The sequence below is a fragment of the Lagopus muta genome, chromosome 2 (genome assembly GCF_023343835.1).
Source record: "Lagopus muta isolate bLagMut1 chromosome 2, bLagMut1 primary, whole genome shotgun sequence".
NCBI classification, from domain to species: domain Eukaryota; kingdom Metazoa; phylum Chordata; class Aves; order Galliformes; family Phasianidae; genus Lagopus; species Lagopus muta.
The window spans coordinates 64,470,337-64,488,824 of NC_064434.1; the positions used below are offsets into that span (position 1 = coordinate 64,470,337).

The 18,488-nt window shown below is 38.2% G+C and overlaps 1 protein-coding gene across 6 annotated transcripts in view; it reads right to left on the bottom strand.

The window, feature by feature from the left end:
• The window catches only part of UTRN (utrophin), a 344,046-nt gene that overhangs the window by 255,302 nt on the left and 70,256 nt on the right, over nt 1-18,488 (bottom strand). For all 6 annotated transcript variants that reach the window (XM_048937877.1, XM_048937878.1, XM_048937880.1 and 3 more), the window contains 12 exons: nt 18,026-18,118; nt 16,991-17,163; nt 13,554-13,669; nt 12,307-12,470; nt 11,519-11,722; nt 10,268-10,449; nt 9,476-9,626; nt 8,101-8,220; nt 7,266-7,367; nt 2,743-2,850; nt 2,031-2,210; nt 522-691 (listed from right to left, as the gene is read on the bottom strand). In XM_048937877.1, the coding sequence (XP_048793834.1) occupies nt 522-691; nt 2,031-2,210; nt 2,743-2,850; nt 7,266-7,367; nt 8,101-8,220; nt 9,476-9,626; nt 10,268-10,449; nt 11,519-11,722; nt 12,307-12,470; nt 13,554-13,669; nt 16,991-17,163; nt 18,026-18,118 (1,763 nt within the window). The remainder of the gene's footprint in view (nt 1-521; nt 692-2,030; nt 2,211-2,742; nt 2,851-7,265; nt 7,368-8,100; nt 8,221-9,475; nt 9,627-10,267; nt 10,450-11,518; nt 11,723-12,306; nt 12,471-13,553; nt 13,670-16,990; nt 17,164-18,025; nt 18,119-18,488) is intronic.

An 18,488-nucleotide genomic window follows, 5' to 3' on the forward strand; every position in this document is an offset into this window, starting at 1 on the left:
AACAGGTTTTTAAGGTGGTCGTTGTTTTGTTGTTTGTTTTTTGTTTGTTTATTTTTTAAAGTTTCTCTTGTATATCTTATAGAGACCAGAAATACACAGCAAATCAAAACACTTGGTCCTTTCACTACACTTTTAATCCCATGATGTGAAGATGTTTTTCCAAAACAAAGTAAATAAAATGAATTCTATCTTTCAGCAAAGGAGATGAAGTGCAAAAAAATGAAGACTTGCTTTTCTGAGGGGAAAAAGGAAAGAGAAAATGGGAAAGGGGAAAGGGGAAAAGAAAAAAAGGAAGAGGGAGAGGTAGAGGAAAAAAACACCATCTCTGTTTTCTTTTGAAATTAATGGAAGCTGCAGGCTTCCTGTTCCTTTGAAAACTCTCCACTCTTCATACCCAAATTCACAACTGAAGCTTAAAGATTCCTCACTTGCATAAAATGAGATTCAAAACCCAAGATCAAGGGAAATAAGCTTATGTATTATCTAATGGGCGAGGGAAAATGGCAGTGACATATACTTACTTTTTCTTTGCTTCACTATCCCCTGGGATTTGCCTTTTCTTTGGAGGTCGTGTTGGAGGTGATTCCTGCCTGGATTCTCTTACCACCACCTTTTCTTTCAATGACATTGTTTCCGCAGAAGTCTTCTGTGAAATCTGTGGCATCCCTATACTTCCTACAGCTTGAGTTACCTACACAAAATGATTTAACAAAATGGGTTAAATACCATTTTCTAAGGCAAATTGTAATTTGCTTGTTTGGTTCCTTTTAGTCATCAGTAATAAAAGCCCTTTCTTTCACTCCTACAAGTGATCACACCTATCCTTCAAAAAGTACTCATGAATTACTGTTATCATAGATGCCAAAGCACTCCCAAGGAAAAGACCATTATTCTCATTTTACAGATGGGAGTTATGCACCAAAATTCTCAGTTCAATAAGAATTTCATGCTAGCAAAACTGAATTTAAATCAACACAATCCATTACCTGTATATTTTCTTCCACAACTGCTTGGTTCATTTACAGAAAGTACCAAGGTCCTTTGTATTTATTAACATACAGTTTTGTATCTGATACATATTCCTCACAAAATCAAGCACAAAACTTAGAAAGAGCAGACACACAGAGTAGGTGACCTAAAAACTAATGTAAAAACTCACTGAAGTCAGTAGAATCCTTCCACATTCTTCCATATGTTATAACAGACTAATTCCCGTGAGACTGATGTATGTTTTAGCTAAGCATATGCTTGGTTTTTGGGGGGAGTGAATGGACAAGCATGGGATTAAGCACTCTGTGCTGTACTGAGCAATAACAAAGTAAGGCTGAAATGGACCCTAGTCATAGATCACACAACTCATTTACTATATGCTAAATGGATTGCGAAGAAGCACTGCAGTCATCACCATAATCATCTTTCAGTATCACCAAAAAGAGGCACATGAGATATAAAACTGTCAAAGTTCTCACAGAAGCCAGTGGGAGTTCTGTCTAAATGAAATATTAGCAAGCACTCAAAATACTAAAATAAACACTTAGCAGTCCAGCCTGGCTGTCAACCTTACATATCAAACAAACAACTGCTCTGATTTCAACAGATAAAACATCGCAGATAAGAAACGCCTCTACGACTCCCATTTATTTATTTGTTCTGAGCTTTGTCTTTGTTTTCTATTAGTATGAAATTTAGTCCACTCGTAGAATTCTTATAAATGTTTTAAAGTATTTGTATTGATTGAAAATACACAATAAGCCTGCTTTACTCATCAGAAAAAAATAAAGCTTAATCTTTCTGAGAACAGAGTAATGGTATTAGGTAAAGAACTTGTTCTGAAAGTGGAAAAAAAAAAAAAAAAAGACATCTTTTCCACAGATAAAAATCATGCGAAAGAGAATTCATTGACCTCTAGCTAGGTGCCAAGAACTTGCCTTGACACTTTTTGCTCAAATCAATAGTTAGTATACACACCTAAATAGATTAAAAAAAAAAAAAAGAAAGAAAGAAAGAAAAAACAGAGCATAAATAAGTACCTGGTTAGAGTAATCTTCTAGCTTCTGAACCAAACTGTCCCACCTCTGAGTCAGTTCCTCTTGATCATGGTCAATTTGATTGGATGCTCTGCTATTCCCAAGTATTTGGGCCACATCCTGACCCAGCTCATTCAGCTGGTCTAGTGTCTGTCGTTTCATACCCATGTCCTCTTTCAAAATCTGAGGTTAAAAGAAAATATTAAAACATAACAGTAGGAATTCTGCCACCTCTTGGTCTTTAATTCCATGAACAAATGTACTACCTAAGCCAGACCTAGCACAGGTTTCTTGTGTAACAAAACATTAAGGATACACTCAAGGAAAGCACATCCCTGAAAAAGCTATTAATCTGCTACAGCTCTCGAGTTACAGTTACAAATGATTATTTTTAGTATAACCTGTATCGATGCATTAAAAAACAAACCCACACACATCACAACTTGGAAAACACAGCTGTCTAGTGGACTACAAGACTGTCAAACATTCTTAAAACAGGTTAGCTGGTCCAAAGTAGGTCACACCAACCTAGAACGACTATGGAGAAAGTTGTAAGCAGATTTTTAAAATTCAAGTGAAATAATCTGACAAAGAAAGATCACAAGTCTGGTTTCCAGACTACAATGCATTCACAGCTCCTACTAGAGTCAAACTCATAACTTGCCATTCACTGAAACTCAGATTTGAAAGGATAGATCAGAATACAAATACTCACTGCTAGCTTTCGAACATTCACGCTCAGATCTATTTGGTCTCTGAAGTTGCTTGTCTGGACCTTACTTAAGGCATCTTCTTTCTCAGTTAACCAAGCTTTCAATAAGCACTGCAGATTACAAGGAAAATAACATAAGAACATGCCAAGTTTGTCAAACAGCTATTGACAGTTTCTTCTTTAAGGTCTTTATATTTCAAACAAGTTCTAAAATTCCTACAATTTCAGTTCACATTAAACAAAATACTACATTAAAGGGGGACAAAAAAAATCAGACTGGAAAATTAAGTAATACTTTTCAGAAAAAAAAAAAAAAAAAAAATCAATACAATCAGTATTTCCAAGTTATTCATACAGACAAAATATCCATTATAAAGCAGGATTTATAAATACTGGAATTAAATGTAACAAAACTGCATGTATGCTTGCTTTCATTCTCCACCCTTCCTCAGCGATTCAAAACCAGCCATTACAGACAGTTTTCTCACAGAAGCACAGAAGCTACATTGTTAATTCAGAGTCATTTTAACCCAGACAGTCATAGACTCTAACATTTATTAGTTAACACCCTGTTTAATATATCTACTTCCAGTTGCAAACTAGCTTTGAACACTATCTCATTAACTCCTGAAAGGTAGAGCAGTTCTGCTCTGGAGATTACTAGCTCGTGGCAAAGCAAGAAAGCGAGTGTTTAACTTTTTTTCTAGGAAATCTCTCCAGAGTCTCACTCCAGTCACACAGTGCTCTCATGAAACTCCTGCAGTAAACCAGCATCAAGTGGCAGGAAGGATTTTATACATTTTGTATTATTTTGTCACTACTGCACAGCTATCACCATAGACTTCAATATGTAGCTTTTTCCTCAGTGAAGCTCAGTTGCGCACTGCTACCCCTCTATGTTGAAGAAAAATAAAATAAAATAATGGAGCAAGGCAGACAGTTTTTTTCATTGAAAACACTTCAGAACAGACAGAAGCTTCTCAGGCTAGCTTTGGCCCAGAACTGACTACAGCAACTTCTTGGCCAAGGGGTGAAGGCAAGGTTTTTTTATTGCCACTGTAAAACAATGTGCAAAATGTACAGACAGCAAATGTTATAGTAGTGGAAACACTATAAGGGCTGGGAGAACACCAAATACTCCTTCTTTGGAAAAATCAAGCTGCCATCCCAGCCAACTTTTTTTAAGCATAACAGAGGAGCTTAGAAATCCTTCAATGTATTCAATTAACTTCTGCTAAATCAGCAGTCAAAGATAGCTCCCCTTAGAAAACTGAAATATAATTATCACAGTGCTGAGAAATATCTGGCACCGATTGAGGAATTTGTTTCCTGAGTGGTAAGAATTGTGTTGACTTGGCAATGTGGTTTTCAAAAAAATTTCTAGTTAGCCAAAAAAAGGCTTAAGCATCAACACTATTCATCTCTCCACATGGCTGAGTGAAATGGAGAAATAATATTAACTAAACGTTTTAGGTACTTCTCTGTTATCAAGATGTTTTAATCGGTTTCAAGTTGAATTTTTTGGTCCGTTACTTAATAGAAATCTATTTCTAGAAATAGATTAGAAAATAGATTAGAAATCTATTTCAAAGTAAGTCAAACCTGACAGTAATGAATGTGTTGTATCGACTTGAAAAATTAATGCAAATACAGGCCGACCTAAACCAGCTGAAATTAACTTCTACTTCCTGATTACCTGATATCTGACATTCTACATTAAACAAGAATAGAAGGTTTTTCATTTGTTCAAAGCAACATAATTACATGCAATTTTAAAAAATTAAAAAAAAAATCTGAGAGCCAAGCAAGTGCAATGGAAGCTGACACTCTCAACAGTTCTGTAACAGTCAATAAATGGTTATTTTTCCATGTATAACAAATAAAGGTGGAAAGGGCCAGAAAAATGTTCACATAGAGTCATCAGAACAGCAGCTGTAGTCAGTACCTTGACCACTCTAAAGAGAAAAGCTTTTCTGGGATTCCTTATTTCTCAGTTCAGTTTACCTTGCTCAAGAGTTACCAGAAAACGTTAGCACATAATTATATATATTTATACACGTATGCTAAGACAGTATTTTAAAGTAAAAAATATACAGTAACGTGGCATTGGATAAGCCAGAACTTGAACCTTGCATCTATATTAAAAGCAAGGATCACGAGTCGCATTTTTGGATTAGCAGTATTACTGTAGGTAGATATGGGAGCAGTCAGGGAGAATCACATACGCAACCTAAAAAATGCAGACAAAATATCTGTCAAAGAAACCAGGCTGTTAACTGATAGCAACAACAACTGTATCAGCACAGTTTGATTTCCTCTAAATATCTAAACACACTGTGTACTGCAGAGTTTAAACAATAGATTACAGCGATAAATGCAATTATTTAAGAAAACGAAACAACTTAAGTAAAAACTTCAAAGGAAAAGTCATCAAATATTTTTAAGTTCTTTCACAAAACAAGCTCTAGCTCTAGCAGTAGGGCAGGCAAATCTGACTAACAGCTGAAAACATGCAGCAGTTACTATTTTGGTACCATTTATGTTTTAGTAGTATTCAAGGTCCACCCACAATGCACAATATCAAAGCAAGAGAAAACTCACAATGCCATCTCCTTCACAATGTGAGTTTGCCTAGACTCAACAAACTGACACAAGTTGCATGTTTCACCATACTGACCTGTGTACCAGTTTGTGCCCACTGCCCCCTATCCTGTTGCCAGGCAGCTCCAAAAAGAGCCTGGTCCCATCCACTTGACTCACACCCACTACGTATTTACAAGCGTTGGTAATATCCCCTCTATCTTTTCTTCTCCAGGCTGAATAGTCCCATGTTTCTCAGCCTTTCCTCATAAGAGGAGATACTCCAGGTTTCTCCTAATAATCTTTGTGGCTGTCTGCTAGACTCACTCCAGAAGTTTCCTGCCTTTCTTGAACTGAGGAGCCCAGAACAGTAATCCAGATGTGGCCTCACCAGGGAAGCTCAACATAAGCTGTCAGTGTGCTTGTATTCCAGGATGTCAACAACAGCCTGGGCTGCATCCAAAAAAGCACAGCCAGTAGGCCAAGGGAAGTGACTGTCCCCATTCCACTATGATCCCATGAGACTCAAGCTGGTGTACTGCATCCAGGTCTGGATCCCCCAGCATAAGTACAAGAATTTCACAGAGCAAGTCCAGAGGAGGAGCACGAGAACAACCAGAGCACCTTTCCTACAAAGAGGAGCTTAGAGAGTTGGGGTTGTTCAGACTGGATAAGAGAAGGCTCCAGGGAGACATCACTGAGGTCTTCCAGTACCTAAAAAGAGCCTATAGAAAGCTGGAGAGTGAATTTTAACATGAACTTACAGTGACAGTGAAAGGGGTAATGATTTTAAACTAAAAGAGAGTAGATTTAGACTGGATATGAGGAAGAAAATCTTTACTATGAGGCTACTGATGCAATGAATCATAGAATCACAAGGTTGGAAATGACCTATAAGATCATCCAGTCCAACCGCCTTCTCATTACCATTGCCACCACAAGCACTAAACCATATCTCCTAGCTCCTCATCCAGATGCCTCTTGAACACTGCCAGGGATGGCGACTCCACCACCTCCCTCGGCAGCCATTCCAGTGCCTGACCACCCTTTGAGAGAAAAAGTTTCTCCTCATGTCTAACCTATACCTCCTCTGGTACAACTTGCAGCCATTTCCCTGGGTTCTGTTCATTGCCTGGGAGAAGAGGCCAAACTCCTCTTCACCCCAGCCTCCCAGTTGTAAAGTGCAATGAGGTCTCCCCTGAGCCTCCTCTTCTCCAGACTGAACAATCCCAGTTCCCTCAGCCGCTCTTCATAAGACCTGTGCTCCAGACCCCTCACCAGTTTTGCTGCCCTTCTCTGGACACGCTCCAGTACCTCAACATCTTTCCTGTAGTGAGGGGCCCAAAACTGAACACAGTACTCGAGGTGCGGCCTCACCAGAGCTGAGTAGAGGGGGATGATCACCTCCCTGCTCCTGCTGGCCACACTATTTCTAATGCATGCTGGAACATGCTGCCCAGAGAAACTGTGCATATTCCATCCCTGGGGGAGGGATAAGGCTTTGAGAAACCTGATCTAGTGGAAGCTGTCCTTGCCCATGGCAGGAGGTTTGGAAGTAGATTGTTTTTAAGTCCCCTTCTAACCATTCTATAATAGTTTTGTCAAAGATTCAGAGTGTAGTGACTCTAATCTTTCTTATTTTGTAGAATACATTGAAATAGATAAATATTAAGTAACAAAATTTTCAAAAGTATTAATCCCACAAGAACATTAAATAGCTTCAAATAGCTGTTTTATGAGGAGGCATAAAATTTCTTGCTAAAAGTTGAGTAAATACTTGCACTGTACTATTGAAGAAATATTGGGAATCCAAACAGTAACCAAAATTCTAGCTCTTCACAGATATTTTCTGAGATTTTGTTAAACCCCACTAAGAGATACTTTAAGAAATAAAAAATAAAATTAAAAAAAATAAAAAACCACTGTGGTTAACCCACAGAGCTCACCTGCTCTTCTAGCAGCTCCTGCCACAAAAGCTGAATTTCTTGCAATTTGAGTCGCCTTTCCTCAGTCCAGTGACAAACGGCTGTCCACCGCTCACCCAGCTTCTATAAAAGCAGGAAGCATTCATGAATATTCACAAGCAAATCCAAAAATCAGATACTAAAAAAAAGTGTTTTCTTCACGATAACCTCTTTCCTTAGAATAATTACCTTATTGCCATTAGGTGCCATTGTTGATTGTTGTTTTGCACAAAGCTTAAACATTTCAAGAGCATACACTGAACTTAGGGAGCTATATGACTGACCTCAAAAGGAGCAATTAAAATCTCATGAATTCCATTTTAATCAATCCTTTTTTCTAAATGCTTTACAAGGGATATAGCATAACCCCTCCCCCCCCAAAAAACCCACAAACAAAAAAAAACAGGAAAATAATTCATACAGTATTTCCTAGATCAATTCTGTTCATGTGTTTATATATTTTTCCATTAAATTATAACTCTCTGACGAAAATTACCTATATGAAATGAATAACTGTACTGTGTGTTTCCCCATTTTAGTGAAACTGTTGAAAAGGTGCACCACAAAAGTGCCTGAGTCACCGGGGATGCAAGCAGCTTGACTAGTCAGGAATTCAGTCTGAAAGCCTAAATAACTTTCACAGGTTTCATGCTGAGCAAGTTTAATTATTCTTTACATTAATCTTACATTTAAAACTGTATTACTTAAAATTGCTTTCTAAGACAAACTGTCTTTAAGCACAAAAATGTTGATTAGCAATTATATGCAAATATTTTAAATGCTTGCAATTAAAAAACAAAAACCACTAGCACTTTACCTGCAATTGTTCCTCCAGAATAGCTGTCGCACTCTCCCCACTGCCTTCATCAACAATGACAACCATGTGCGTTAGAGAGTTTACCTTCACTTGTTCTGCCTCCAGGTCATTCTGCAAGCTCTAGAAAACACATCACTGATTACAAACTGCAAATATTTAGCAAGACTGCTAGAAAATAATCTAAAACCCTTCTGTTAAAATACTGGAAAATAAATAAATGTTTTTGAAAGTATGCACTGTTCTTGTCTAGAAGAATTATATGACAGTTGCACTGAATTTCTGTACATCTACTGCTATAGATAAGAGAATACTTAATACTTAAATACTTAATACTTACCCTTTGAATACTTAAATACTTAATACTTACCCTTTGATACTTGCTTAGCAATATATACATTTTTAAATTGAATACATACATCAAATGGAAAAACCACTGTGAATTTAATATTTAATATGAATTTTAATATTTAATAATTCACATTTCTCAAAACCTGAGTACCAAATACAATAGACACAAACTGATACTTTTGCAACTGCAAAAAGTGTACCACTCCAATTAGTATAAAATTATCTGTGCATTTAAATCTTCATACAACTTCTGGCAGCTAAGCTTCTGGTTGAAGCCTACCTCTCAAATAACTCTGCAATATCCATACTCCTTCAAAGTACTGTAAATATCACTTTCCATCCCAGAAAATCTTAAGCTACTGTATGATCAACAAGTCTCGAGCTCCACAGCCTTTGAAGACAAGAGCAAGAATGCAAGTGTGGGACAAGAAACTACACAGGCTAAGAATACTTAGCATTTCTTGCCCTGTGAGGTATGTTCCAAGTCAGAGAGAAGGTCAAACCTCAGCACTGACTGCAAAAACCAAAGCTGCAAGCATGAAAAATATTAAAAGATCACTTTTCAAAAAAACAGTATAGCCTTTTTAGCATAGCTAAAAAGGCTATACTTCTATACAGAAACTTAACTGAGAACCAAACCAATTCAAAGAAGTTGTACACAGAGAGTGCTATCTATCACTTCCTTAGGATGCAACCTCTGTAATAGCAGGGAGTAGAATTGAGAGGTCATTCCCAATACGTTTGACTCCCATGTTATTTTAAGTGGCAAATCTCAAATATGCCTTAGCAACGCATGACAGTCATTAAATGTCTGTTATCTACAACGCAATTCATGCTGTCCCTTATAGCAACAATTCATCTGGAAAGGCCTCATTTCTTGCATGAAGCAAAGATAACACAGTTTCTCCTATATTCATCAGTGCTAACATATTACAGAATGTCCAGTTCCTCATCCTCATCCTTTAGAAAGCTCCTCAGCTAAGGAAACCTTCCTATCAACACTTCACATTAGAGAAGAAAGGCTTACTTTGTGTTCTTCTAGCTGTTTCTGAAGGGTCTCTAAATCATCAGCTAAAAGTTGAGATTCCATCTTCCGAATGCGTTCTTCTGTAACTGTCAGCCAGTCAGACAGCTGCTGCAACTGCTTCTTCTGTAGCTCCATCAGCATGTCATGCAGGCTACAGGGGGAAATACAGGCAGACTCATTTCAGAAAGTCTTCCCAGGGAAACAGACTAAGTTCTACTTATGAAATGAAAAGCACACCACCATTCATAAACTAGTTAAGTACCATCAAATAATAGTGAATTATGCAATTTATACCACAGACTGTTTTGAAACTGCAATTTGCTGCTACTAGAACCACCACTGCTGAGAGCTGCAATCTGTTTCTTCCTTGATGTGTACCTCTGAGCTTGATAATGCACTGGTGGGAAAAAATTCCATTAACTGCTCTTTAACTCTGGAAATACATAAAGCTATTCACATCTGCTGTATCTTTTATTCAGGAATTTAAGCTACCGAAAATATTAAAAAACAGGTTTATGTAACTACTGCATGTAGATACCATATATTTAGTCTTGTACGCTTATGTAACAGAAGTCTTAAAATACTCTTACTTAAGAATCCAAGAAAAGTTATATCCATTTCCTCTGTTTATGTTGGAAAGTATGAAGAGGATGGGCTTCAGAATTAGCTTTTCAGTTTGTGACACAAAAAAAATGTATAGCACGAAGTGGATGAAAAGCAATTCCTCTGAGATGCAGTATGCAACAGAGGCCAGTCCTGCAGCTTCAGGAGAGGTTGTGAGGCATGACTCACCGGGACTGCCTGTCCATGCTCTCCACCCTGAGCTCCTCCCAGCGGGAGTTCAGCAGCAGCATTTGTTCCTGAATCTCGAACTCCTCTTCAGGTGACAGATTTCCCTGTGCCACCAGCTGGTTCCCAGCCTGCAGGACACTGCCCACACTGCTTTGGTGCGCAGTCAGTTCCATCATAAAAGCCTAGAAAACAGTACAAGGAGGCACATCACTGATCTGTGAGCTCCTAAAAGGAGTCTGCATTGGTACAGTGTTTGAACAAATGCACCAAGAACTTACCAACTAACACACTATCAACACCAAATAAAACCTGAAGTGTACCATGAGCAAGTAAATTGAACTCTGAAAGTTATTGACTAAAATTCATATACTTAGTGAAAATCCAGGAGACCTCTTTCTTTTGCTCGCAGTTTTAAAAGTTCATATTGACCTGTAATTTTATTTTAGATGAGGCTGTATACAGTAAGCTGACACAGTAGAAAACTAAAACATCTAACACAACACTTCAATCTTTCTGCAACATTAGAATATTTGACTTTGAACAGAACCAAAACAAAGTAGTTTAAAAAAAAAAAACAACCAAGATTCAGAAGTAAATGCATTTCTGAAAACTATGCTAATCAAGACAGAGAGACCACTGAATTAAACTGAAATGATTATCAATTTCACAGCAGATAACATTGGGCAGACCAAACTTCTCAGAAGTTGGCAGAGAAATGAGAATCAGGCTGGATTCATTTTTGTAATATGGATACTGCAAAGGAGGCACGAGAACGTTGCCCAGAGAAGCTGTGAATGCTCCATCCCTGAAGCCCAGGTTATATGAGGCTCTGGGCAACCTTGTTTAGTAGAAGGCGTCCCTGACAATGGCAGAGGTGTTGGATCCAGATAGTCTTCAAGTTCTCTTTCAACCTAAATAATTCTATGACTACAAAACCAGTGAGCCAGCCACAGAAAGCCAGCTAAAAAAAAGTTTCAAAACCTGCTATACTGTTTCTCCTAGGAAGATCTATTTTACTGCCAAATGAACAATTATTTGTCCATTAAAAAAAAAAACAGTTACAGGTGCTTTTAACTTACCAAGACAAAAGAAACAGACTAGCAGTATTTTGATAAGAACCAAAAAACAGAAGTTTTGCAGCCCCTACACATACACACACACACACACACACACAAACAGAATACAAAAAACAAACAAACAAACCAAAAAAGCTAAAACCACGAAATAACTTCAGAAAAGCTTACTGCTTACTTCATGGGTGGCAAATTGCTCTTTGACTTCTTCAACATCACCAGATATTTCTTCCTGCTCCCGAAATGCATCCTCAGCTGACAGCAACCACGTGAGAACTTCTTCCAGAGCAACTTGGTAGCTATCCAAGTCCATATCCACCTCTGTCACTGTGCTGGGGGTCTCTGCTCTAGAACTGCTCTGCTCCTCTTCAGATGCTACAGCCTAAGCAGCCAAGAGAAAAGTGACATCTTCAAAAAACTGAAGAGATGCTTTAAAAATGATACTAAGAACAACTACCATCCCTTTTAATCCTTGTTAAAATTTTAAAACTTTTAGGTACATTCCTAATGAGAGGGGCCAACAGTTACAGTTACTAACAAATTTCCATTTTAAAATAAAGGATCTGGATAGAAAACTTTAATTTTACTAATTTAACAGGGCAGTGGACCTCCCACAGAAATAAATACCCACCAAACCCCACCACCACTAGCAGCCCTGCTGCTAACTCTGTTGCAGACTTCAGGTTACTCTCTCCAACTTCACAAGATAAATAAGGAATATAAATCAAACAGACACAACACACAAGGTAGATGTAACTTTCTACCTCTGTGAAAAGGAACATACACATGAACCAAAAAAGGAAAAGGAAGATAAAGTCGATGAAGGCAATCAAAAAGATGGTATGATTTTTCATATTTTCCCAATTATGTTGATAAGATAGAAAGCATGTTCCAGGGAACTGACAAGCCTGAAGATCAGCTAGAATTACATCTCAAGACTCAGCCAGGCCTCAATAACAAACTTACTTGCTTCAAGCCGAATTCTCCATCTTCACATTCCTGCTTGAATCTCCTTGGGAGGGTCTCCACTTCCCTAATGTCTTCCATGGTGACTTCCTTAGGAAGCACCTCAAATAAAGATGTTAAATACATGATAATAGACTTTTTGTCTGGAAGTGGTACAGCAACATCTGCATTAAAACAATTTAAAAAAAAAAAAAAAAAGGGAAGAGGGATTAATAAAGAAACTGCTTTTCTAAATCATCACACAGAATACAGTTAAGACAGTAATATTTCACATACAGAGCAAACCACATGTTTCCCTGTTAATTACCCTTAGTAAGCTTCTGTCTAAAAGACCAGGTGTTTACACATGTTGAAAGCATGAAGTACGAAGGAAAAAAATAATACAAAAATAATTTTCTACCCTACATTAAAAGGCATGACCTTTTTGAAAAGCCCAAACCTGTAGTTATTGAGGAATAAAAATGGTTTTGGAAACATTCTTGAGCATTTCCCAAGAAGAAATGCAGATCATGAACAAAATCCCTCAAAAAGACACTTCTACTTGAGTTCTATCCTCACTTTCAGCACAGGTCAGTTCATTTGTTTACTCTTCATCTAGAAAAGAGTTTCACAGACTCTGGTTCACATTTACATGGGGTTATGAGTTCTACTAATTCAGCTTAGTTTTAAAAATAAAAAGTAAATAAAAAGGTGATGGTGTTTCAATCTATAAAGTTTGAGAATTTGTCATATAGAATGGATCTTCAGAGATTCACCTCAGAGTGACAGCTCAGGGTTTTAAGAAAGGGCCATACAAGTTTCCTGATGAGCATTCACAGTAAGTATTCACAGCACTGACCGCTACTATTACATACAGTGCTTATAACAAAGAATAAAAGATCAGAAACTCTTAAGCTATTCCATTCTACAAAGTGCTCTAGTTCATCAGAAAAGTATGTTTGCAATAGAACCCCTCCCTAAAATAAAAGTTGGTACATGTTTTTGTTTATGTTCCTGTCCTGTCCTGTTATGCTGTCTCTGAAGGGTAAGCCATTCTGAACCTAGACATTCAAAGAAGCTGAAACACACATACGCAATCATACTCTTACCCTACAATTTACATACTTTTAACTTCAAATTTAAGGGACTGAAACAAAATACCACTGCACAAAATTGCTGAAATTTGTAGCAATAAATGTCTATATAAGCATTTTCTTGAAGAAGAGCTCAAAAAGCTGCAAATCTCAAGTAGAATAACTATCTTGCACCTTCAGGATCCAACAGTTTCTCAATTCCCAGGTGGTTTTTGGCTATGCTGAAAGCATGTTCCAGTCTCTCAACTGGAGACATCATTGTAACTTTATCCCAGCTGAAGAACTCAGGTCTGAAAGTAAAAGACAAAACAGAAAATAGAACAGTGAATTTAATTTAAATTTAAAATTCTGAATGGTATGTGTCTTTAAGTTATGGATGTCAAGGTAGCTACAGAAGTAATATAAACTTGAACATACATACAAAATACAAATTTCAGTGTACGTTCACAAACACAGAAGTACAAAAATATCCTTGGTGACACACTGGCAATCACAAACAGATAAATGACCACATGACCTCATCACCATCCACATTTCATTCTTATATATACTAATTAAATGCAACTATAGGTGAAGTGCTACTAACAAGAAAATTAGTAAATCTGTGTTTCAAATTTCTTCTGTAACCAGTTTTCTTCAATTCTTTCTTTTTACAGTGTTATTCCCACTATAGGATTTTTGCATCAGGCCATGCTATGTGATCACTCTATTTCTAGAGAGCCTCACTCCAAATTTGTGATGTAGCTCAGTGACCAGCCGAGGTCATCACAGCCAGGAGCAGGAGTCTCCACACCTGCTAACCTACCACACCATGCCACTTTTGTCCATGCTTTAAAAAAAATAATCTGAAGCATTCATGAGTCACATTGTGAGCAGACAGATTTACAGCACCAGCAGCCCAGCACCCTTCACCTTCCATTAGCATTAACCAAACCAAATCTCCAGCCCAGTTGCATACCCAAAAGCATACCAGCAGATCTAAGTGGTAAAGAGCAGAGTATGGAATAAGAAAAAGAATCAGCAAAGAGGGCCCCCTCCCATTGCTATCTATACCCACAGGGCATAATCAGCCTAGTGCTGCAGCAACACAGCCATAAAGCTACGAACCATTAAAATACTTTACATTCCTCTGTATAGTGGCGTCTCATCAAAATACTGCTATTGATTCTGCATTCCACAGAAAACTGGGGAGGAAAAGCTGGGCTTGACTTCAGTTCTTTTAATTCTTATTTCAGTTATAAATTGACCTGAGAGTATTCTTTTAACATGTGCTGAATCATCACACTTGGTGAAATAGGAAGGCAGTAAACCAACAGGGTCTGAGGAGCAAAAAGCCAGAATAAAAGCTGGGGCAGGGGGGCAAATATGTAAAGATCCCAATACATGTGTATGGAATACTGTACTTCAATGCAAGAAGCAAAAGACAGTTGCACAGATTCACAAAGTTTCGTAAGAGACTTTTACACTGAAAAAGGTTTTGCAATAAATGGCTGGATACACACTAACCCTCCTACTGACACAGTAACACAAATTCTAATAGAATGCAACCTAGGTACGACCTAGGAGCAAAAAAAAAAAAAACTGTACCAAAGAGCAGAATTCAATTCAAAAAAGAACTTGGCTATTATTAGGAAATGAAAGAGAATAACACAATAAAATGTTTTATGTCCTATTACCTCATATAACTTAAGTACTGCAAGTGTTATAAAGTTATTAAATATTACAACCAAGAGGTAGAACTATAAGCGATTGTTCATAGACAATAAAGAGAAAAGTGAGCTACTAAAGCTCTTAATAGGAACCACAAAAACTCCCCTATATTATGTGTCTGAGGACAAAACTAAATAAAAAACATGATACTGAAAGTATTCCTTAAGCAAGGAGGCAATACTGATCCAGGTAAGCTAAACAGCTTTGTTGTCCTACCAATTCTGCAACACCCCTCAATCCCTTTGTTCCCTGCAAGGGTCTTTTACAGGTTCTCTCTTTCAAAGGTTGCTTAGATTTAAAGCCAGCTCAAGAGTTCTGAGAAGTGTGAGGAAAATGGTGTTCCACTGAAAGATTGCAGGTGTTAAGAATTCTGAGCTTGCCAGGTTCCCAGAAGAGGGACTAAAAGGCTCAGAGAGAACAGCAGAGAGACAGCTAACTATGCGAAGTTTTCCAAAGCCAGAGGAAAGCACAGTCATGCAAACGTTTCATCAGGGGCTTTTGCTACATAGCAGTACTTTGGAAAGAGCAGAGCTCACATATTTCAGAACTGAGAAAGCCCAAACAGAGAGTCACAGTGCATAAGGTCCACTAACAGCCTAAAGCTGATTTTACTACCTCTGTCCTTCTCAGTATTCGTTCTTAGGAACACGAGTTTCACCTGTGTCTAAAGCTGGTGCTCTAACACAAAGCTTTATGTTCACTGGCAGAGCTATGCCTCTACAGACAATTACACTGACAAGAAAACCACCTGTAAAGATCACACGTTGTTAACACTTCTGACAGTATAAGCTCCAGAGACTTCCATTAGTATTTCTCTGCCTTTTCCAAAAAAAGCACTTCCAAACTTTCAGAAGGCTTCAGAATGGCTATCTGCTCCCCATATATGCATGCAGGCTGAACACCAGCAAGCTCCTGAAAACACACAGGTAACATCAGGCCACACCCAGGCTGAAAGCAGCAAGCCTGTGATAGCTCAGTCAGCACAGGCTGAAGATCAGAGAACAGCAGGCTCAAAGCAGGCTTTGTGAACACTTTACCGACACCCTGAATATTTATATGCAGCACGTATGAACTGTTTGCTATGACAGCTACCTGGTGGCTAAGAGGTAATATCATCATGCCATTATCACACTGAAATAATTACTTATGGTAAAGAAGAGTCAACCCATGCAAAAGAAAACTGCCTTCATTTAAGTTGCCCAGAAGCAGACAGATCAGACACAAAGGTATGCGAGCATTGTAGGAGTCTGTAAAATGAAGATTTCTATAGGCTCCCAAAATCAGAAAGAACACAAGCTGTTTTAACACCATTCATTATAAAATACGAAGAAAAACTACTCTACTCTCCTTTCATTCTGCTACTCAACAAAAAATGCAAAAACTTGCCCTCCTGAAAGTGCTGAATAGAGTCTTTCAAGTAATGTATAATAAAAACCTAAAAAGAGCCACAAAGCCCATCTTTCTCATTCCTTCATTTTGAAGTTTCTCTACTTTCCTACTGAAGTGATATGGCAAACTGAAGGAGGAATTTTTTCCCATTGCATGTGAGGGAAGATAAAATGAAGAAAGTGCAAGGAGAAGCAACGTAACTGATACAGATCAATCAATACAGATATCCATTCAGCACACTCTCTGTATAGTACATACCTCCATAGGATGTAAATCCTGTTAGTGAGCGTGCATGCGAGAATTCTGAGAGTTGCACTGCTGCCTTGGCTTTGTTTTTGGCAAGGGTCCAGCAATATCTATGCATTGTCATTGTTATTACAACAAAAATGAACTACTGAAACAGGCTAGAAGCCTACAAACTCAAGCTCAAGCACAAAAACACATGAAGGAAAAAAAAAAACAAAAAACCCACAGCTTACTTCAATAGGTAAAAGAAGAACTGTGTCACTTACTTGTGTCTGTGGATGACAGCATTAAAAGCAAGTCCATCTGCCCAGCTCGTTGTGAAGTTCAAAACATTGACTTGACTGTAAGGTCTTGAGGACTGCCGAACCCAGCTCAACAGGATTTTCTCACTGTTGGTCTGTTGCAAATCTGACATGATATTCTTCATGACATCCTTCACCTGCAAGACAGCAGCATCTTACAGACACATTCTCCACTTCTCCTGCTTACAAATCTTTTGAACTAAGCTAATTTACAAACCAGGAAAGCTTCTTTTCTGTGAAAAGCTTTGAGTCAAGCTTTAACTCTTTATATGAAAGGCAGGAATAGGAGCCTTCAGGCCATCTTTATTCTCAACTGATTACAAGTACCAATAAAGCACCATGTAATAAATGACAAGTTACAGCCCTTCCCCGCTCCTCAGTGCCACCAGCACACTCAAGGGGGTATAATATTTCTTACTGCCTTGCACTGGGGTGCCATTAGTAAACCAACCCCAAATATACAACTTTGCAGAGGCTTTTGGCCAGAACAGGATAACTGTTCAGCCAACACAGGAAGTGTGCTGTTTGATGTGCTATGCACAAGCATCCGCTGAACTCCCTCCAAGTGAATCCAGTGATCCTCTCAGGTATGTGGATAAACTGGGAGTAATTCAATCTACGACACTGAGAAACAAACCTCCAGAGCTGCATAAAAGATGCAAGCCCAACAAACCTACCAAGATAGCAGAAAAACATCTGCAAACGTAAGTGCTTAAATCTTCAGGATGAAATACAAACAATGTTTTAGCATTTAACAGCCCCAGGAACTGAGTGAGTACAACGGAGCACATATAATACACACCACAGGAGGCAGCCAACAGACAGAGGTCAGAAACCAAACACTGGCCTGTCTTTATTTACCAGCCCAGAATAGAAACGTTTGTTGGTTTTTTTTTGTTTTTTTTTTACACTGCAAAAACTCCAGAAAGGTTTGTGAGAATCCCAGATTAGATGTACATGATTCCTGGGAAGGAAGAGATCTCATTACATTTTCCTCACCTGCCAATGCAAGATAATGCTCCAGAGCAGCCCCAGTGTCAGCTTGTGATTTCCATCAACGATGTCAGTTCCCCCAATATTCACCAACTCCACCTGGAAAGATCAGATCACCTCTATCAAACAACATTGTCAAAGGTTAAAGTTTTGTATGAATGAGCATCCAAATAGGACAAGTTTACACAAGGAGATGAAAAGCTCAAAAAAAAATAAGATGTTCAAGTTTTCTATACACTTCGGACATTCCAACTGAGAACATCATAAAAAGGAGTGTGGAGAAAGGAGACTACTTCAGTATACAAGAGAATACAGGAGGCTACCCACTCCATCATTAAGTATTCAGCACTCAGGAGAAGATGAGCTTAGAGCACCCTACCAGACACTCACTGTTACTTCACAGTCTGAATAGAGGCTACTCCTCTCCATTCAGTCAATGAAAAGAAGCACCAACCTCCATCTTTTGGAG